The 20946-nt window shown below is 51.2% G+C and overlaps 2 protein-coding genes across 7 annotated transcripts; both read left to right on the forward strand.

Annotated features, from left to right (window-relative positions):
• On the forward strand, positions 7-6481 carry PSME3 (proteasome activator subunit 3). 3 transcript variants are annotated; one of them, XM_021377977.1, is made up of 11 exons: positions 7-123; positions 838-870; positions 1181-1243; positions 1751-1855; positions 2156-2204; positions 2824-2936; positions 3471-3539; positions 3765-3832; positions 3964-4018; positions 4275-4361; positions 4881-6481. In XM_021377977.1, exons 4-11 carry the CDS (start codon positions 1796-1798, stop codon positions 4959-4961), a joined length of 582 nt encoding a protein of 193 aa, XP_021233652.1. In that variant the 5' UTR covers positions 7-123; positions 838-870; positions 1181-1243; positions 1751-1795; the 3' UTR covers positions 4962-6481. The 3 variants fall into 3 exon arrangements, with proteins under 3 accessions (XP_021233652.1, XP_021233651.1, XP_021233653.1); XM_021377976.1 differs by lacking the exon at positions 7-123 and adding an exon at positions 130-280; XM_021377978.1 differs by lacking the exon at positions 7-123 and adding an exon at positions 450-640.
• LOC110388556 (membrane primary amine oxidase-like) lies at positions 6772-20828 on the forward strand. 4 transcript variants are annotated; one of them, XM_021377961.1, is made up of 5 exons: positions 6772-11590; positions 17667-18771; positions 18973-19258; positions 19872-20001; positions 20122-20828. In XM_021377961.1, exons 1-5 carry the CDS (start codon positions 11126-11128, stop codon positions 20419-20421), a joined length of 2286 nt encoding a protein of 761 aa, XP_021233636.1. In that variant the 5' UTR covers positions 6772-11125; the 3' UTR covers positions 20422-20828. The 4 variants fall into 4 exon arrangements, with proteins under 4 accessions (XP_021233636.1, XP_021233637.1, XP_021233635.1 ...); XM_021377960.1 differs by lacking the exon at positions 6772-11590 and adding an exon at positions 16502-16692 and having other exon boundaries at positions 17045-18771; XM_021377962.1 differs by lacking the exons at positions 17667-18771; positions 18973-19258; positions 19872-20001; positions 20122-20828 and adding exons at positions 15345-15630; positions 15848-15977; positions 16206-16787 and having other exon boundaries at positions 6772-12692.

A 20946-nucleotide genomic window follows, 5' to 3' on the forward strand; every position in this document is an offset into this window, starting at 1 on the left:
CTAGCAGGGGTGTATACGCCCTAATGGCGGCCATTTTCTTCTCCACGTTCCCCTCTATTTCCTTCCTGCAAGCTGCCAGGACCCGGCGGTGCGGTCAGGCGGGGAGCGAGCAAGCTGCTATTGGTGGGTACGCTGTGGGACCTCACTTCCGGCGGCGGCGGAGCCGGTGGTGGTGGTGGTGGGGTGGGCGGCAGGCGCGGCCTGTGGCACGGCAAGACCCGGATTCGCACCTGCTGCTATGGCCTCGCTGCTCAAGGTGGACCCGGAGGTGAAGCTCAAGGTGTGCCTGCTGCTCTCAGCCGCTTAGCGGCCCGCCGCTGCTGCCGGCCCGCCCCGAGTAGCCTGCCCAGGCCTTGGGGCTGGCCCGGCGCCTCCGTGGGGGCCGTTTGGCCGTTTCTCCGCTCCTCTCTAGCGCGGCCCAACCGTCTCTGCTCCGGGGGTTCTCCTCCGCTGCTCCCGGGTTGGAGTTGCTGGCTGGGCCCCGACCGGGCCGCGCCCGAGCCGTTTCCGCTCGGTGTGTGCCGCGTTCAACCTGCGCTGAAGCTGGCGGTTTGTGGCCTCGCAGCTATTGTTCTGGGCTCCTTCTCGCGCTGTGCGTTGGCCCTTGGAGCTTGGCCCGTGCAAGAGAAGGAGGCAGTGGGTGCGTGCGGCTGCGTGCGGCTGCTTTTCATCAATCCTGGGGTCTCCCGGTCCTCCGCATGCTCTCACAAGATGAAGGAGGTGCCCGGAGTTCAGAGCCAGGGCAGACTCCATCAGTGCAGGGCACGGTGCTCAGCTTGTATTGAGCTGGGGAATTTTTTAGGATGTTTCTGAACCTTTGCTTTGTTCCTTCTGCAGGTTGACTCCTTCAGAGAGCGGATCACGAGCGAGGTGAGTATCCTCTGAGAGGAAAGAGGTAGCTTGGCACATCTTTTTGACACAGTTTGCTGCAGTTTGAATGTCTTTAGTAATCTTAGAAGTGTTAATAGCTTGCTTTAGTCATTGACTGAGATGAGGTTATACAGCCTTGTGGCTCACTCAGCATCTTTTCCCTTTGGCTTTGTGTGGAGTCTGTTAGAAGCCCTAACTTACGTGCCCTGCTGTTTCCTGGCTTTGAACAATCAGTTTTCCCGGTGTTCTTGTTTGCTCACAATGAATTCATGGCATTGTTTCACTTCATAGACTATTTTTTCTCTATCAGGCTGAAGATCTGGTGGCAAACTTTTTCCCAAAGAAGCTGTTAGAACTTGATGGGTTCCTGAAAGTAAGATATACGTGTTATCTTCTGTATTCTATTTTATTTTAAGACTGTGTACCAGAAAGTGACGTGACTGGAACAGATCCTTCCTATGCATTTACTCGTGTATATCGCCGTAACACAGAGAAGTGAAGCGATGGCTCTGTTGCTTGCATGTACTGAAATGCTGCTAGCTCTAGAGAGGGTGATTCATTTTTCAGTTTTCTTCATGTGATCAACACACTTACTATTCTTTTATATTCAGCAACTTTGGGCTGTCCTTCATGATGCTGTGGGACTCCAGCATGCCCAGCGTTGCAGAGAGACGATAGCTTTGATCGTTATCTAGAGCTGGCACTCTGGTCTTGGACAGAAGGAGGTCTTGCTACGGTCCAATTGTTAGATATTTTTTCTATTTGTCCTTATGTTGTGGTTGAATAAGGAGGAGATGTAAAACTTTTGTCGTCTCATTGTGCTCGGTGTGACAGAAGTCATTATTTCATAACTAAATAACAAATATGCATTATTTTCCAGGAGCCCATTCTGAATATTCATGATCTCACTCAGATCCATTCAGACATGAACCTCCCAGTGCCTGACCCAATTCTTCTCACAAACAGCCATGATGGACTGGATGGGGTAAGGTTACTCTCTTGGCTGAGCTCCCTGCTTCTGATAATTAAAACTGCATGGCCGGTTCTGTGTTGGATTAGGATATTATTAGTTAACAACAGCCTCCCAAAGGCTTTTAGGAATTGGTCTCCCAAGCTTGGGAAGTCTGCTAGAGGGTAATGCTGTGCTTCACAGTCCTCCTTTGTTTTTAAAGACAGCGGTTAAAAACCACGAGTGTAGCAGAGGCTCTAATGTTATCCTTATTTCCTCTGCAACAGTTTTATAGCTTTTGACTAGTTTGTGAGTAAAACGTTTTGTATATTTTAGCCAAATATGAAAAAGAGGAAGCTGGAAGACCGTGAAGAGACCTTTCAGGGTAAGAGTCCCCGAGTCTCTTTGTTGCTACCTGTCCCTTGAGCCATGCCTTAAGGGAATGAAATGACTTGAATCCCACTTGCCCTGTCCCGACAGCATCTGCTGCTTATGAAGACCTGTCCCTGCAACCTCATAGCCTGACGTACAGATATTCTGTTGTAGAGGAGTCAGGCTCCAGCTCTTAGAAGCAGGATTTGGATTTCTCTGATAGACATAAGTAGTAGTTGCTTAGGCTTGGCCTGCTGACAGGAGCAACTGGCCTCCCTGTGGATCTATTCTAAAAGCTTTTAACATCTGGAGGAAGACCTCAGGCTCTGGATTGAGCTGAGGCAGAAACACTTCTTATATGTGTGTCAGGAAAATCATTTGTGTGTAGGCTCGGCAGGCTAGAGCTTTCCAGTTCTCATCTAAGCTCCATATTTCCAATCTTCTCTCCTCTGTGGCAATCACAGCCATCCCATGCCTGACTTCCCCCCTCCTCACAGGTTAGCTGTATCCTGGCTGAGTGTCCACTGCTAGCCTTTGTAGGAGACATGATACTCAGGTGGACCTTTGGTCTGATCTCCTGGTGCATCTGTTCCCACATAGGACTGATGTGTTTGCCTGCTCTGCCACTGTAGGTACCAAAGTGTTTGTGATGCCCAATGGGATGCTGAAGAGCAACCAGCAGCTGGTGGACATCATTGAGAAAGTGAAACCAGAGATCAGGCTGCTTATTGAGAAGTGTAATACGGTGGGTATGGGCTGCAGCCCTGAGTTCTGGAGAAAATGGGGGCACTAGAATACTTTTGCTCCTTTGCTTTTGTGAAGCTTCTCTGAGTGAAGGAGCAAGATCCTCTGTATTTTATAAATGACAATGGTATGAGTCCTGCGATTCCAAAACGTGTCTGGGAGGTAGGTGTAGGGAAATGTTCCTTTTCTGAGCTCTCAGGGAGTTCTGTAGTACACCTTGTGAAGGTGGATGTTGTCTGTTTTACAGGCTCCTTGAGGCCTTTCTTCACCCTCTTACATAGTAACAGACACCTGCTGAGAGCTGCTTTGGTGCAATCAGGAGAGCTTCCCTTGGGGAGCTACTATGCTTGCGTGGGTTCTCAGCCACATGAGAAACGTAATCTAGTAAGAAGCGGTGTGTGAGCATGAAGAACCTGTAGGATTTTATCAAGAGCTACATGGCAAAGACAGGGTCATAGGGGGCTTTTGGAAAAAATAACGAGAGTTCTCTATGAAAATCTTGGCAATGATCCGTATAGCAATCTTTCTACTGCAGGTCAAAATGTGGGTGCAACTTCTAATTCCCAGGATAGAAGATGGAAACAACTTTGGTGTTTCTATTCAGGTAAGATATCATTGGCTGTATGCCCTACTGTAGCGGAGAACTATGCCCCAGGAGCATGGACCTCTAGGATTCTTCCAAATCATTTCATAGTATCCAATGTCTGCAGTGGTGGAGTTGGTTTAGGTTTTAAAATCCAATTCTGAGCTTGACATGGAACTGTTGAGACAGGGTACTTCTAGAGCCACGGTGGCCAATTTCAGTCTCATGTGAAGGCTTCCTTTGCAGGAGGAAACAGTTGCTGAGCTTCGAACTGTGGAGAGTGAGGCAGCATCCTACCTGGACCAGATTTCTAGGTATGAAGGAACAGAGCCCTGCTGGGAAAAGTAACCTTTTGGGGAAGGTCCTCCAGCTTTGCTGGGGCAGGTTGTGTCTGGAAAAATCTTGGTACTGTTTGTCTGACTTGCAGTCTCCATTTTCCTAACAGATATTATATCACAAGAGCCAAGCTGGTTTCCAAAATAGCTAAGTACCCTCATGTGGTAAGTAAACGGGGAAGTGATGCTTTACAATTTACATGCTGCTGCTTTTTGGGACTCTTCAGGCCACTTCATCACTGTCCTTTTTGAGCTAAGGGCCCTGTGGGAAAGGGGAGGGGACTATATAAGGATACAGAACATCTTCATTAGAGGAGAGGAAACTGAAAGGGGGATTCCTTTGTAAAAGGTAGGACTTTCAGTTGATATATGGAAGCACACCTGAGCTCAGGCCACTTAGCCATGCATCTATTTCCTGCAGGAGGACTACCGCCGCACAGTGACAGAGATTGATGAAAAGGAATATATTAGTCTGCGCCTGATCATTTCAGAGCTGAGGAATCAATATGTAAGTGAAAAACCAGAGCTCTCACTGGCTCCCCACATAATAATAGAAAGAGCCTTTTTGATCCTTCTGCTGCTCTCCCCTTTCCCTGTGATTACAGCTAGTCCTGGCAAGAAGCCTATCTCTTCCCTGGTTTGCTTTGGCTCTAACAAGAAGAGCTAAGTGTTTTTTGCCTCCCCATCTCCCAGAGACATGGGTGTTTCCAACTTGAGTATTCATGGAAGCTGGGCCCAAAATATTCCTTACGCTGCTGTGGGAACCTGCAATCCTAAATTCTTCAGGCAGTACAAACCATTCCTATACTCTGTATAGACATGTTCTCTTTTTTGTATTATATGCAGTAGCTTCTGTAAAGTGTTGCTGAACAAAGCCCTTATTTTAAGCAGATATGTGATTGCAAGCAGGGGTTGAAAGTAGTACCAGGATGAGCTGTGATACTGTTCAAATCAGTGGTTGTTGTGAAGCCTGAATTCTAAGTGACATCCTCCCTTCATTTCTGAGTTGTGTTCTCCTTTTTTGCAGGTCACTTTGCATGACATGATCCTTAAAAACATTGAGAAGATCAAGAGGCCTCGGAGCAGCAATGCTGAGACCCTTTATTAAGTGTCAACGTTTGAACTTGAGAACTGTTCAGTCAACTAAAGACCGTCATTGCCTTGGTTTGTTACATGACTATCGAGATGGGAAACTGGCTGGAAATAGTATCGCATTCTTAGTTAAAATCTAAAGAAATTCTCACCTAGTTTTGTGATTGGTTTTATTCAGGTCTCAGGAGCTCTCCCTCCCTCTAGTATCTGGTAAAGAAAAAGGCCTTGCTGCTTTGGGATGCCCTAGAGGCTACTGCAGAGTGAGAGCAGAGCGCCAGCCAGGCAGGAACATTCCTTCATGCCTTTCTTCCTACCTGAGTAGGAACTACAGTAGAGACCAAGCCCTTGTCTTGTTCCATCTCTTGGCTGGAGGCTTCTCTGTGGTCTCTGTGAATGGAGCAGACAGTCTTCAGCACAAGACAAGGCCTGGGTGGTGGTGCAGTGGCTGAAAGCCAGCTCTTTTCAGTGCTGGCTGCAGCTGAGCCCCTCTGCCAGTACTCTGCACTGACTTATTTGCAAAGACAGAGGATCCTGCCCCTTCTGGGTTGGTGGCCACAGCCACGTTCCAGTGCCACAGAGAGGTCTGTAGTTGCTTTGTGGCTTTTTTGACTCAGTAGAGTCTGGTCCATCTGTCTCTGCCTTAGTTCTGACCAAGTCAATGCAGAGCTAAAGGTGATGCTTGTCACTAGGGCTGATTGCTGTACTGGCTGGTTGTGAGCGCATGCGGCTTCTGCTCCAGTTTGCAAATTGACTAGAGCCACTTTCTTGGTTAAAACCAACTTCATGTGAGTCTTCGTGCCTCCTCAGTATGAGTTGCTTTTCCCCAGGCTGAGAGAAGGGAGGAGCCAGAGGTCTGATGCTAAACTCCCGATAGCTTCTACACGTGGTCAGACTGGAACCTGCTTTCTCCTGGCAGTGCTTCCTGCTGTCCAGGCAGAGCAGGCCAGCTGCGACAATAGTGCTTGGGGTGAGGATGGCCAATTCCCACCCAGTACCATTGCAAACCTTGTATTCTTTCCCCTGCGAAAGTGCACCCTCGTGCGCCTACTGACTCCTCTAAGCTGCTGGAACATTTCATGGTCCATTACAAACCCCTTTGGAAATGATCGGTTGTGTTGCGTCAGTTTTTGTGTGTGGGAAGTGGTCCCACAATGCTGCAGGCTCCAAATTTTTCTTATTTATAGTATTTCTACTTAAGTCCCATATTCAGGGAATGTTAAATCATTTATTTCTGGAACCTCACTGTTTCCCAGGTCTCGTTGTTACACCCCTATATTCTTATTGTGCAGTAGCCTTAATAGTTGTGTTAACTTCATTGTAACAACAGTGACAAATGAAATGAACTTTCTTTTTTTATTTACTTTGTTTTTGTTTTTTTTTTCTGCTTCCACCTCTAAGAGCCATGTTGTCTCTTGCTGGTTCCCTAGGGATTTGCCCAGAGTGTGGAGGGCCACTGGCCCTTTCAATAGACTCTTCTGTTGTTGTTTGTAGTAAGTCAACTCTTAGTCTTCCCGCTAATAAATATTCTGTAACAAACCAACTGCGTTGTAGCTGCTATCTGGGAGCAGCACTCCACCTTGTGTTTCTTTGTATTGATTCATTTTAATTTGTTGAGCTCTCTTGCCAGATGAAAGTATGTAAACTTTTACCATGTCAAGAAATTAAAATAAGGTACTTTGAATTCTTTTAAGCTAGCCCCTCGTCTGTGATACTGAGCTCTTAGATGCACTCTGCAGTGTTAGTGTCTGTTCTTGGTCATGGCTTTCACACATCCAGTTGTTCCTTCCATACATTCTCCTCGTTCTTCTTTTTGACTGTTGATACTGCTATGTGTGTGCTGCTTTGCAGATTGTTTCTATTCTTTTAGCATGCCTTATGTTAGGCCTGGGGGGTTGAGTTTGATGAGGTATGCCCTGTTCTTGTCCTTTGTGTTGGACTCATGTTCTTGTCCTTCGTGTTGGACTCAGGTCATCTTGGGTCACTCAGGTACAACTGATTTGCATGATGGTGTTCTAAGAGCTGCACCCCACTCCACAGCTGCTCTTGCATCCATGCAGAGCAGATGTCTGCAGAGTTGTAGGACAGGCATCTGAATGTTGTGCCTGATATGTATTCAGCGCATGGTCTGTTACTCTCTTGATGTTACTGTCCATGCAGTACAAAGGAGACATAGGCCAAAGCATCCTCAGTGTTACCCAGAGGCGTACCCTTGTTCTCATTCCTGTTCCTCAGAACATGTGGCATACAGCACGGGCTGCGGGGGCCTGCTCTGCAGTGTTCAGCCAAGTGGCATTCATTCCCCAGCACCCTGTCTGTGAGCTGCTGATGTCCAGCCTGTTCTGCTCTGCGACAGGGAGGCTGTGTCCCTCACAGCTTGGTTGCCACTAGGTGGGGGCTGTGATCCAGCCTGAGGAGTACTGGGAGGCCAGGTGAGACTTTGCCTCCTGGCCGGCCTGTCCTCAAAATTTTCGGCCTCCAAGATGCACGAACAGCAGCTGGTAGACAGCTGCATTCTGACTCCTGCCAGGCCACTGGCTGCAAGGTGCTTCCTGTGGAGTGGAAAAGTCCTGCTGGTGCCCACACCTCTCAGTGAAAGTGGGTAAGGAGCTGACAGCACAGGTCCCTGGGGCTGAAGAGGCTAGAGCTATTGCTGGAAAGACTGCTGTTGGCACTGTTCAATGTAGTATGGCAGAAGTCCCCCTTGCTATGGTCAGGAGAAAGGGAGCCCCCAGCAGCCCTGTGCCAGCGGTCCTGTGAAAGGATGGAGCAGCCAGGACTGCTGTGCTGGCAGGTGTTGGTGAGGCACGTGCTTCATGCACAGGAGCAAGGGAGGGTTTATTGTCTGTGATCATCACCCCTTGGTGCAGTGGTTTCTGCTCTGCTTTCCCGGAGAAGCGGCAGCATGCTATCAGGGCTCTAATTCACAACTTCTTGAGATGTCCCAGCTTATATTTGCAGTGGAGGTTAGAACTTTGAAAGAAGAGTAAGAGCACAGCAGTTGTGTGCAGACAAAAACGCTGCCAGAAACACAGCCAGCATGACTAAGTGTCAAGCAATTTCCAGCAGTATGTTTTGCCCAAGCTGACTGTACAAGGTGAGAGAGTGGGAGTTTTCCAGAGTCTGAAGTTTGGCTTGGGGTCTGCTTGAGATGTGCTCATGTCAGGAAAACTGGCAAGGATTTTTTCTGTGTGTGTGTGCTGTACTCTTTACCCAGCTGCTTGGCAGTCCCTGACTCAAAAGGCTGCCTGTCTGCTTTGGTTTCTGTAAATTTCAGGGACTATTTTTGCCACTTCTACCTTTCTGTGTGAGCAGAGCTCAGCAAACTCCTGGCTACTGTGTTTGTGTGGGAGACATGGACACTTCACTTGATATAAGTTGTACTGATAAGCAGTGCCTAAAAGCAACCATGTAGCCAAAATAAACAGTGGTATGATGTGAATTCTCCATGTTAGGTATGGAAGAGTCATGGGCTAATCAGACCGGGGAGATGAGTTGTGGGCAGAGGTTTGTTTACCAAGTAGCTCATAAACAAGTCATGCTGCTATTAGTGAGATGTGTCACCTTCAAAATTCTAGGTTAGCTTTAAGTTGCTTCAGGGTCCTTTTGTAGAAGATGCCATTCCTGTGATACGTATTATCCTTAAAGATCCCTGAACGTTTTTTATCACTTGCATTATTGATATGGGTTTCTCATCTCTTCAGGCTCGAATAATTGCTCTGCTTCCTGAAATGTCCGCTGCAGGATAGCGATGGATTTAGGCCTTGCGTTTGTTCTGGAACAGAGCTCCCAGAAAGTGCAGGCTGTTTCTTGTTACAAACTGTAAATGTTTTCAGCTTGAAAAGTACAGCAGAAATGGGCAGCATTAAATAACATGATATTAGACATCCATGGCACATACCCTGTAGCAGGACGGAGGCAGAACAGAGCTCTATTTGTGCTGACTGTGCTCTGCAGATCCGGGGTGTGTGCTGTGGATTTGTTCATCGTGGGGACATCATTATAGCTGGGTCTTCTGTTCTTTTGTTGCGTTCCAAATACCCAACATGCATAGAAGTGTTCCCACACTTTATTTTCAGATATGTGAGAGACAAGCTGCAGAGTTGAGTTGTCATTTGTGGGGCAGTGTAAGTCCTGTGGAGTTTATCCAGTTCTCTTAAACTACTGATGTGCTCCTTAGAAAATGACGATCTAATTGCAGCTTGTGCTTTGGCTTTTAGGGACTCGAGATGCAGCACCAATAGGCAAAGTCAAAACTGAATTATCTGCTCTTCTGTACTACAAAGAAATGTCATTGTGGTTTGTGCAGCAGGCTCAGCTCAGCTGTGCAGAGGTGTGCTGCAGCAGAAGCTAGTTAAATTCCTGGAGGCAGGAGGTATGTCCTGGCTCTGCTCCCAGCCTTCATTGGCACAAAAGTGCTTCCTCTCTGCACTCTGAGCGAAATGGGGTACTATGTTCTAGGCTTTACACCAAAAGGGAATTTTTCTTTGGAACCCAACCCAAAGTAACCCTCAAAGCCTTGTTGACTTCATAGCTGGAATTCTACCTTGGAATTCAACACTTCTTTTTGCTTAATCTGGGGCTATTCAGGCATCTGATTCTACTGTTAGAGACCAGTGGAAAGTTGATGGGAGCAGGGTACCTCTGAAACGTGTAGCTGTTACAGCCTATGTAGCCAAGGCTCTTTTATCATAGGTCCTGTCTCTTCCCATTACTTGTGTCCATTTCATGGAGTGATCCCCTCTTCTGGTCAGCAGCCACGTGAGATGACTGCTGTGGCTTTGCTGGTGCAACAGGCAGTAAGAGGAGGGACTCCTGCTGGCACGAAGCAACTGTGCCTGCACAGCTGCAGCCGAGGCTAAAGAAGGTTGAGAGCTGTCCATTTTGGTGAAGATAATGTAGGGTGTCCTAAAACCATCTAGCTCTCTGCCTGCCAGTGTGACATCTGGTAAGTGTGACTCAGGAGAGGCTGAATCTGGGGCAAGACCCGGAGCAGAGGAAGAAGAGAAATGGTGCTGGGCTGGGGAAACTCTGATGGAGGAAAAAGGAAAGGCCAGGGTGAGGTGAGGCGAGGCTGGCAGCAGGAATGGAAATGTTGGGTTCAACCTCCAGGTGTGGTTCTCTTGGATTCCTTGTGCTTCTCAGCACCAGCTCAGGGACAGGCGGGGACTGCAACTGAAGCAGTGTGTCTTGTCTGCCGCCAGTGTCTGCTGTGTGGCAGCATGGAGCACTCCATCCTGTTTCACCAAGAATTTCAGTGATGCCATGAGAACAGCAGAGACATTGGGTGGCAATGACTGAGGGAGCTGTCACAGCCTCTGGGAGACACACTGGAGGTAGCTGCTCAGCCTGTGCAGTGGGACAGCATGGGGCTGCTGGCACTGCCTGCACGGATGGCACAGATCAAAGGCTGTCCTTGAGGGAACTTCTCTGAAGCTACACCTCAGTTTACTTTTAAATTTGAGGCAGAGGCAAAAGTTACTTGAACTTGTTCCAGTGGAATGATGGGGAATTAATTAGTTAATGAATACTCAGAGATGCAAACTAAGAGCTAGTTGTTCACACTGTGTTGGGGCCAGTATATCATCCTGAGCTCCATCTCTCCGTGCCTGCCAAAATTTTTTTTACTATTACACAGGTGGATGTGTTTTCAGCAAAGGCTACCACGTGGAAGATTTTAAAAACTAAAATAAAAAGCAGCTCCAAGTTTGAAATCATGCTGCCAGGGAGAGTGTTTGCAAGGAAGCAGCCTGATAAACAAGGACATTTGATGAGTTGCAAAGAGGTGAAATTCTACAGTGTGGCAACAATTCCCATCCTGTGAGAACCTCACTGTGGTCCCAGCCACCTTGGGCTGACTACAGGATCGTCGTTATTATGGGCAGCCTCAGGAAACTGGGCTGGACTGAAAAAGTAACAGTGATGTGAAGTTAGTCTGAGTCACTGACTACATCCATCCCCTGTGGTTCTCTCAGGGCACTGCTGTTAGAGGAAGGCAGAGCAGGATGCAGAGTGAGAGCTGCTCTTTCTGGTCACCACGAACTTCAGATCTCCTCCCCTAGCCTCTCCCAGTCTTTTGTACTTTCCCTGCTAATCCATCCACTGCAGTGTAAACTGACAGAAGCAGCAGTTAGAAGCCCTGCTCTGAAAACGACTTGGAACGCCTTGAAACCGGCAGCAGCCATGAACATGAAAACCGTGCTCGTGCTGCTCCTCCTGGCCCTGGCCACAATCTTTGCCCTCGTCTGTGTGCTGCTGACCCGGGCACGGGCCCCCAGCACCTGCCAGCAGCAGCCCCCGGCACAGGAGGAAGCGGATGACAGCCACAGCCGAGTCTTTGCCGACCTGACACCTGAGGAGCTGGCACAGGTGGTGCAGTACCTGCGGGGCAGCCTCGGGGTGCCGCTGGCCGACGCAGCACACGCCAAACCCTCTGACAACTGCATTGCCTCCGTGGATGTGCAGCTCCCGGCCAAGGCAGAGGTGCTGCGGTTCCTGGACGCCGGTGGTGCTCGCCCGTCCCGTGAGGCACTGGCCGTGCTGTACTTTGGGGCCCAGGCAGAGCCCAACGTCACCGAGTACGTGGTGGGCCCACTGCCAGCACCAACGTACCACCGGGACATCACGGTGCAGAAGTATGGGGGGAAGGTGCCATACCACCGGAGACCAACGTTGCCTGCTGAATACAAACAGATTGCAGATTTTTTTAAAAAACAAGTATTCCCCGCAGCTCCATCCTTCATGCACCAAGTGATGGAGTATGACGGGGCCAGCCTGGCCGCTGTGACAACTGCTCCCCGTGGATCCCAGTCTGGAGATCGGCTCACCTGGTTCATCATGTTTCAGAATGTGAGTGGGTTCTTCCTGCACCCAGTGGGGCTGGAGGTGCTGGTGGACCACAGCAGCCTGGATCTGGCACAGTGGGCAGTCCACAGGGTCTTCTACAATGGGCAGTACTACAGGGACATGTCTGAGCTGGAGAGCATGTATGTGCAGGGTGGTGTCCACGTGGAGAAGGTGAGAAGAGCACCGCAGGATGGGGACTTCTCATCCATGAGGCCCCGAGCGCCAGTGGCTGCAGCATTCCCTTTGCAGTATGAGCCCCAGGGGCCACGGTACAGTATCAGGAGCAACCACATCGTCTTCCAGGCCTGGAGCTTTGCCTTTGGAATGAGTGTGACAACAGGCATGCGCCTGTTTGACATCCGATACAATGGGGAGAGGGTTGTGTACGAGATGAGCGTGCAGGAGGCACTGTCGGTGTATGGCTCCAACTGCCCTGGGGGGATGTCCACCCGCTACATGGACAGCAGCTTTGGCATCGGGCGCTATGCCTCACCCCTGGTGCGTGGGGTCGACTGCCCATACATGGCCACCTATGTTGACGCGCACACCCTTCGTGAGGGCCTGAGCTCCAGCAGGAAGGTGGCGGCCCTCTGTATCTTTGAGCAGAACCTGGGCTCCCCTCTGCGGCGCCACTACTCCAACTTACAGTCATTGTACTATGGTGGAATGGTCAACTCCGCACTGGTCCTTAGGTCCATCACCACTGTGGGTAACTACGACTATGTCTGGGACTTTGTCTTCTACCAGAACGGGGCCATCGAAGGCAAAGTCCAGGCCACAGGGTACACGAGCTCATCCTTTTTCCATGGGAATGGTTTGCAGTATGGCAATAGAGTTTGGGAGCATACCTTGGGTACAATTCACACCCATTTCGTGAACTATAAAGTGGACTTGGATGTGGGAGGTAGGTCTTGTCTCTCTTTGATTTATGCCATTACAGTGGGGAATGCCTTAGCTCTGGAGAGGGATTGCCTCCTGGTCTGTAGAGTCTGCCGTCAGGTCGCTGCTTTTTCCCTCTCTCAACCTTAAATTGCAAAATTATTTTTCTGTATGTATAGATGTCTGTCCATGTAATGGAGTTGGAGGCAGAGGAAATTGACTAGGAGCTTTGTATTCATCCTAGGGAAAGTATGAAAAGTAGCAGCTGCAAAACATCTGTGTTTCCTTGAGGCCCTGTGTCTGGCACGGCGCATATTGCCAAAAGCATGGTGAGGCAGACAGGGCAGGCACAGCCCTGTCTGCAGCACCAGAGGTGTGAACTGGCTCCTGCAATGACAGGTGCTACTCCTGGCATCCCCTCATGCCTAGGGGAAATCTGTGCTCCCCTGCGCAATGAGCAACGCTGGTGGACTGCCCTTCTGCAGATTGATCCCTGCATCGCTTTCAAGGAATTCTGTGTAACTGGATCCTAAGCCTCTGTCTGCTGAGCTGTTGCAGTGAACCAGAGAATTCCCCCCTCCTGCATGGGGGCATGGGTCCCTGTGGGAGCTCTCTGCTTCAGTGAAGGGCTGAGGGCTTCCCTGCGGTGCACAGGCTGAGCGCATGGGGTTTATTTCCCCTCCCAGGCTGATCCAAATTCTGCAAGTCAGGAAGGCACTAGGGCTGCACTGGAACAGAGGGCACCAGCTGGTGGTGTTGGATGTCTGTCATTGAAACCCACTCCTTTAAAAGGGGCAGGGGATGTTTTACATCCACAGAGAACCAGCAGGATCCACCAGGAGGTTGTGGGCTGCCTGTGCCCAAGCCCAGCAGCAGTGCAGCTCCATGACCCATGTTGAGCTGGGGCAGGTGTGGCACATGTTCCCTGCATGCAGTGGGGCTGTGCCTGCTGCATCCTACTGCTTCATGCAGCCTTGAGCAATGCTGCTGCCAGCATCATGGTCAAAAACAGAGCTGACTCTGATCCCCTTTCTGTGAACAAGGCTTTAGAGCATGCTAAAGCAGCTAAAGGTCCGTTTACGTGGCTGCTGTGCCTCTGGGTTCCTTCCTTTGTTTGCACACCTGGTGCCCTGGCTGGAAAGCAGTGGAGAAGAGTTGTGTCAAGCCCCAGGAAAGGGAAAGAAAGTGCTTGTCCTGAGCACCAGGACTAGAGGCAACGCAAGGTGCCTGAGGGGTCCTCCTACCCCATGTCCTGCAGCACAAGCATAACATCCCCTACACAAGGCCTGCTGTGAGGCAGCTGTGGGACCTGGAGGGAAAAGGGACTGGAAGTGAGACAGAAAACAGAAGATCCTAAATTAATGTGGTGGTGGAAAATTGATATGGTGCTACAAGACTTCATCTTCTACCAGAATGAGGTCATTGAAGCCAAAGTCCAGGCCATGGGGTACATGAGCTCCTCTTTTTTTCCATGAAGATGGTACAGTAGTAGGGTTTAGGAGCACATTTTGGGTGCAATATGCACTTGTCCCATCAACTTTAAAATAGGCTTGGATGTAGGAGGTAGGTCTGGGTCTTGTCTCTCTTTTGTGCACTGCGTGAGTTCTTACAGGCTCCCCAAACTCTGTACTTTGTGGTCTTTATGCTAGTTTTCCTTTCCACATGTGAGGTAGGTGATGTGCTCTCATAGAGTGCGTTAATTTTTTCTTCCTCTACAGCTTAAGCCTCAGTCTGTCCTTGTGCTCCTGTTGAAATTTTATATGCTGCAAGCTACCACCATGTATTTAACATTTGTTTTTTTTTCTCATTGAGAAACACCTAGAAACTTAATAACTGTTCTATGTCCTTTTAGAATGATTTGAGAGTCCTTCTGCACAATAAAAAAAAAAAAAAAAAGGGAGGGATTGCAAAACTGCAGAAATAGGGAAAAGGCAGGTGGAATCTCAGACTGTCACTGGAAGGGGAGGTATGGAGTCAGAAGTCTTTGTCCATATCATTAAAAGGATGAGAACAAGCACGGCAGTGGCTGCATGAGTCCATTTCTATAGATCTCCAGTCTCTGGTGCTGACTTCACATGCAGTGCTGGGGCTTGGTCGCAAAGCTCTGGTCAAGCCTTGCAGGTGCTGGAGGCTAGCAGAAGTTTGCTGCTGGGGTTCTTCATCAGGTCTTGGCAATCCTATCCCCAGATTTCTCTGCTCTTGTGCTGCTCCTGTTGCTGTGAGCCCTTGGCTGTTGTATCATCTTTGTGGAAAGACCAGAACTGCTCCATTTTTGTAATGTGCAGATGTGCTCAGAGCCTGTGCTCTCTCTGATGCAGCCTTGCAGGATGCATTCTGATTAGTAGAAACACAGTGCTTAGGCTGTCAGCTGCTTGGGTTAGCCAGATAGGGCTCACACTGGTTCTTCTGCCCTTGGAGGCATTCCTTTTCTGCTCTCTCACCAAGGGTGAGAGTCCACAGGAATGGCAGTATATGATACAGTGCTGTGTTTCATGGGCTAAACAAACATGCACCATAGAGCATGGCATGCCATTGTGCTGCAGTAGAACCAGGGAGCAATAGTTGCTCTTGCCCTGCAGGTGGTGGTGCTTGGAGCCTGGGGTGAAGGAAGGGTCAATGGAAAGAGTGGGATCTGACTGCAGGAAAGTTCCTCAGCTGCTTTGCTTTGTCCTTGTAGAGGTGAAAAACTCTTTGGTGGCCCATGACATGGCATTTGAGATGGCACAGGCACCCTGGAACCCAGAGCAGCAGATTGAGCGTCCACGGCTCACTGAGAAGGTCCTGGACACGGAGGACCAGGCTGCCTTCCGGCTCCACTCCACGATGCCCAGATACATCTACTTTGCAACCAACCAAAAAAACAAGTGGGGCCACCAGCGTGGCTACAGGATCCAAATCATCAGCTTTGCAGGGGATCACATTCCCGAAGCCAGTTCCATGGAGAGGGCCATCAGCTGGGCAAGGTCAGACTGCTCTGATGGGGACACTGGGTACTCTGCAATGCCTCCAGCCTCACTGGCTGAGGTGGTGCTGCAGGGATGCTCCCCATGGGGAGGGAAGGGGTGGATGCAGCACAGGGCTGCGGTTACTCCATAGGACCAGCCTGGTAATCTGCAGGCTCCAGGGAGTAGCCTTTAGCTCTGCCCTGCCCCAGGGTCCTGTCTCTGTCCTTGTTCCCAGGTACAAGCTGGCTGTTACCAGGCGGAAGGAGGAGGAACCCACCAGCACCAGTGTCTACAACCAGAACGACCCTTGGACACCCACTGTCACTTTTGCCGACTTCATCAACAATGAAACCATCACCAATGAGGTGAGGAGGGTCTGGAGTCATGCTGCTGCTGGTGCTGGCCACACCATCCCACACATTGCCCATGGGATCCTCTGGGACAGCAGCAGAGCATGAGGAGAGGGGGTTGGAATGTTGCTGGGCCGTGGGAACATGGGCTGTGGGTGCCCACTGAGGTACCCTCTGCTCTCTGTGGCCCAGGCACACATTTCTGTCTGAAATAACCACAGTCATGTACCTTCTCCTGCCTAGGATCTGGTGGCCTGGATAACTGCTGGCTTCCTCCACATCCCTCACTCTGAAGATATTCCCAACACCTTGACGGTGGGAAATTCAGTTGGTTTTCTCCTGAGACCCTACAACTACTATGACTTGGACCCCTCCATTTACTCGCCTGATGGCGTGTTTTTCACCAGCGAGCAGGACTTCATGGCATGTGAGGTCAACCCCATTACCTGCCTGTCCCAAACTGCCTCCTGCTTGCCAAGCCTCCCCCCGTTCACCTATGACGGATTCCAAAATATCAGCAGGCTTTAAAGTTCCAGGAGGCAGGGTCAAAGACTGACTGATCTCTTATGGATATTCAATTCTTTTAGTGACATTTTCTGTTTGCAGTTGTGTAACAACTTTACTTTTTATTGTGGCTTTTATTATGTAGTGATGTGTACAAGTGAAGCGTGCTGCCGAGCGGCAGTCTGCAGAGTCTCAGCTAACTGCTGCATGCTGGTCTGTTGCAGGGGTAAGTGAGGAGAAAATGCTCTTCCTCTGCTGTAGCAACAAATGCTGTGTAGTGCTAATCTCAGGTTAAAAAAAAAATGAAAACATCCAGTGTTATCCTGCCTGTCTTGTTCTTGCGCTTCCAGCAGCGGCTGCTGGGGAGGTTGTGAGGCACCGTGCTCAGTGCAGGGGGTGTGAGGAGAAGGCAGGGGCACACTTCTTTCTCCCTGGTGTCTGTCTGGCTATGTCCTCCCTGAGTGCTGCAGCGAAGCCTGCAGGACAAACGGGGAAGGACGGGTCCAGGAGCACAGAGTTGGCTTGAAACTGTGGTCTGCTGGAGAAAGCAGAGCAAAGTTGCCTTTTATGGTTCCCAGCAAATCCCCGGCACGTCTGAGAGCACTGCTGTGTGCCCTCCCTATGAGCTCATCTGGGCCATCCTCTCTTCTGAAAACAAGGGAGAAAAAACACCCAGCCCACCAAATCCAAGCTGATAGAAGGAGGACTTGGAACGCCTTGAAACCGGCAGCAGCCATGAACATGAAAACCGTGCTCGTGCTGCTCCTCCTGGCCCTGGCCACAATCTTTGCCCTCGTCTGTGTGCTGCTGACCCGGGCACGGGCCCCCAGCACCTGCCAGCAGCAGCCCCCGGCACAGGAGGAAGCGGATGACGGCCACAGCCGAGTCTTTGCTGACCTGACACCTGAGGAGCTGGCACAGGTGGTGCAGTACCTGCGGGGCAGCCTCGGGGTGCCGCTGGCCGACGCAGCGCACGCCAAACCCTCTGACAACTGCATTGCCTCCGTGGATGTGCAGCTCCCAGCCAAGGCAGAGGTGCTGCGGTTCCTGGACGCCGGTGGTGCTCGCCCGTCCCGTGAGGCACTGGCCGTGCTGTACTTTGGGGCCCAGGCAGAGCCCAACGTCACCGAGTACGTGGTGGGCCCACTGCCAGCACCAACGTACCACCGGGACATCACGGTGCAGAAGTATGGGGGGAAGGTGCCATACTACCGCAGAGCTGTCACTGGTGTGGAGTATGCTGCCATCAATGAGCTCATCCAGCGGGAGCTGAGGAAGGCACCGCGCTTCCTTGCTGCATGCTGCGCATCTGATGGAACTGACCTGACCACCATCACCACTGCACCCCGGGGCTTCAAGTCTGGAGACCGCGCCACGTGGTTCGTCCTCTTCCATGGCATTGCCGGCTCTGGTTACTTTGTCCTGCCTGTGGGGCTGGAGGTGCTGGTAGAGCATGGACCGCTCGATGTCTCCCAGTGGTACCTGCGCCAGGTCTTCTACAATGGACATTACTTCCCCAGCATCACTGAGCTGGAGAATGCATTTGTGACCAACTCCCTGAAGGTGGTTGTGGTTGAGAAGCCCCAGGGAGACGCGGTGCTGGGCTCCATGAGACCCCTGCGCTCACCTGGTGCTCCGGGACCACTTCAGTTTGAGCCCCAGGGTCCCCGCTACAGAGTCAGGGACAACCGTGTCACCTACCAGGGCTGGAGCATTGCCTTTGGCATGAGCCCCAACACTGGCCCACGGCTCTTTGACATCCGTTACCGTGGGGAAAGGATTATCTATGAGCTGAGCCTGCAGGAAGCTTTAGCTTTGTATGGCTCCAACTGCCCTGGGGGTATGTCCACCCGCTACCTCGATGGCAGCTTCGGCATCGGCAGGTTTGCCTATGAGCTGGTCCGGGGCATTGACTGCCCCTACACGGCCACCTATGTGGATCGGCACTACCTGTCTGAGTCAGATGTCCCCAGAACCAACCAGAACTCACTCTGCATTTTTGAGCATGACACTGCCCTTCCTCTGCGGCGGCACTTCTCTGACACACATTCCTTGTACTATGGAGGGCTGCGGAAAAACACCCTGGTCATCCGTGCTGTCTCCACGCTCATAAACTATGACTACATCTGGGACTTTATGTTCTACAGCAACGGGGCTGTGGAGGTCCGGGTGCATGCCACCGGCTACATCAGCTCCTCCTTCTTCCATGACCAAGGCACTGTCTATGGCAACAAGGTTGGGCCACACACACTGGGGACGATGCACCTGCACCACATTCACTACAAAGTGGACCTGGATATTGATGGTAGGTCTCACCTTGTGCAGTCACCAGGGCTCAAGGTGACCATTTGCCCCTGTGGGTGAGCACTTGGACACAGAGTGTGTCTGTAAGCACAAAAGCTTCTGCCTACATGCCCGGGATGTGCGGTAGAGCAGCTCCCCAGCTGCATTTCTTGGTGAGATGTGGCCCTATATAAGAGAGGGGATTCTCTCTTTTACTTCACAGGGCAGCTGAACTCACTGGAGTCCCACGACATGGGGTACAAGACAGTGAGCATCCCCTGGAGCCGAGGGAACACCCTCCTGCAGCCATTCCTCCACCGGAAGAGGCTGGAGAGAGAGAATGAGGCGGCGTTCACCCTCAATGCCTCTCTCCCCCGCTACCTCTCCTTCACTGGCCCCAAGCCCAATCGATGGGGACACCTTCGCAGCTACCGAGTGCAGGTGGTCAGCTTCCCTGGGGAGCACCTGCCCACCAGCAGCCCCATGGAGAAAGCCATCAGCTGGGGCAGGTAGGTGGGGGGCTGAGGCTGCAAGCTGCAATCATTCTGCAAGCAGCCCAGGGAGGCAATGCATGGGCAGCCCTGTGTTCCGTATCAATGGGACCCACTAATGCCAGTCCTGCAGGTGCTGAGAATCTTCCTGGCCATCAATCCCAGCCTGGTCCCCTTCTGCTGGCAGAGTAGGGTCTGCCAAGCCTGGCTGCAGGGAAGAGTTAAATAAGAAGCTCATCTGCTTCTTGTCTCGGACAATCCCTAGAAAAATTGCTCAACGACATCTGTCCATAGTAGTTCCCAGGCAGGAATGTGACCCCAGATAAGTTTAATTTAGAATGACCACATGTTTTCCCAAGAGCTGCACTGGTATCTGTAGGTCTTGACTCCTCTGCATAAGGACAGGATGCCTTTTAGAAAAATGTTTCAGAAAACTGCAGTGCTGGCTTGCAACCAGGGTGAAATTTAATGGCTTGTGTTCTGGGGGAGGTTGTGTAAGTTAGACCTGAAGTCAAAGCCTTGGGCTGTGCCTCCCATGGCCAGCAAAGCCCTGCCTCATGCTGGAGCTGCTGCTTGTGCTGCACCCACCCCGTGCCCTGTCCCAGCATCACAGTGCCTCCTGCTCCAACAGGTACAAGCTGGCTGTCACCAAGCGGAAGGAGGAGGAACCGACCAGCACCAGTGTCTACAATCAGAATGACCCTTGGACACCCACCATCACCTTTGCTGACTTCATCAATGATGAAAACATCATTAAGGAGGTGAGTGGGAGCTCCGCAGGACTGCTTGTGGGTGAGACTTCATGGTTGTAGTGGGTGGGAGCAGGGTTGGAAGGGTCAGTGCAGCTGATGAGATGCTCTGGTCTCCCCTCTCTGTCCCAGGACCTGGTCGCGTGGATTTCTGTGGGGTTCCTCCACGTTCCTCATGCCGAGGACATACCCAACACAGTGACTGTGGGGAACAGTGTCGGCTTTTTCCTGAGGCCCTACAACTACTTTGACAAGGACCCCTCTCTGTACTCACCTGACGGCATCTATTTCAGCAGTGAGCAGGAGATAGGGGCATGCGAAGCCAACCCACTCGCCTGCCTGCCCACAGCCACCTGTGCCCCACGCCTTTCACCCTTCCACTATGGCGGCTTCCTCAATATCAGCCTGGGCCCCCCACTTGGAGGGCACTGATGAGGTCGAAGAGCAGGACAGGTGCTGGTACAGGTGGCCCATGTCCAGCCATTGGGCTGCATTCCTGGAGGGCTTTCAGTGATGGAAGGAGTGCAGCCAGCTCATCGGGACCTGCCCTGCTCACCTCCTCCTTCAGGTCATGGATGTGAGGCTCTATCCCACTGAGGTAGTCAGGTGCCTCTGTGGTGATGGAGTCACCCGGGGCCAGGCTGGAACTGCCGTTGGAGCTGTGCTGCTTGGTGACTGCTGCTCCAGGGGATGCTGGGTGCCAACTTCTGTGTTAGCACTGAGCTCTGAGAACAGGACTGGGGATAAGGACGGTGCACTGAATGAGCATGCTGCAGGATGGTAGCCTGGTGCCCAGCCAGCTCCAATAAAGAAGCACGTTAGTGCATTTTCTGACCCAACTCTTGCATAGTTTGTCAGTGCTGCTCCTGCTACTGATGGGCAGATCCTGGATGCTGGTGGTGTTACGGGACTGTGTTGGTTTGCAGGCACATGCCAGAGAGGGCAAAGGTCCAGTGG

Source organism: Numida meleagris, chromosome 26 (genome assembly GCF_002078875.1).
Source record: "Numida meleagris isolate 19003 breed g44 Domestic line chromosome 26, NumMel1.0, whole genome shotgun sequence".
Lineage (NCBI taxonomy): Eukaryota > Metazoa > Chordata > Aves > Galliformes > Numididae > Numida > Numida meleagris.

Coding starts and splice junctions, on each gene's coding strand:
- PSME3 (XM_021377976.1), top strand. CDS start 239: ATGGCCTCGCTGCTCAAGGTGGACCCGGAGGTGAAGCTCAAG. Junction 871..1,180: donor GAGAGCGGATCACGAGCGAG/GTGAGTATCCTC, acceptor TTTCTCTATCAG/GCTGAAGATCTGGTGGCAAA. Junction 1,244..1,750: donor AACTTGATGGGTTCCTGAAA/GTAAGATATACG, acceptor ATTATTTTCCAG/GAGCCCATTCTGAATATTCA.
- LOC110388556 (XM_021377959.1), top strand. CDS start 17,034: ATGGTTCCCAGCAAATCCCCGGCACGTCTGAGAGCACTGCTGTGTGCC. Junction 19,259..19,871: donor AAAGCCATCAGCTGGGGCAG/GTAGGTGGGGGG, acceptor CTGCTCCAACAG/GTACAAGCTGGCTGTCACCA. Junction 20,002..20,121: donor ATGAAAACATCATTAAGGAG/GTGAGTGGGAGC, acceptor TCTCTGTCCCAG/GACCTGGTCGCGTGGATTTC.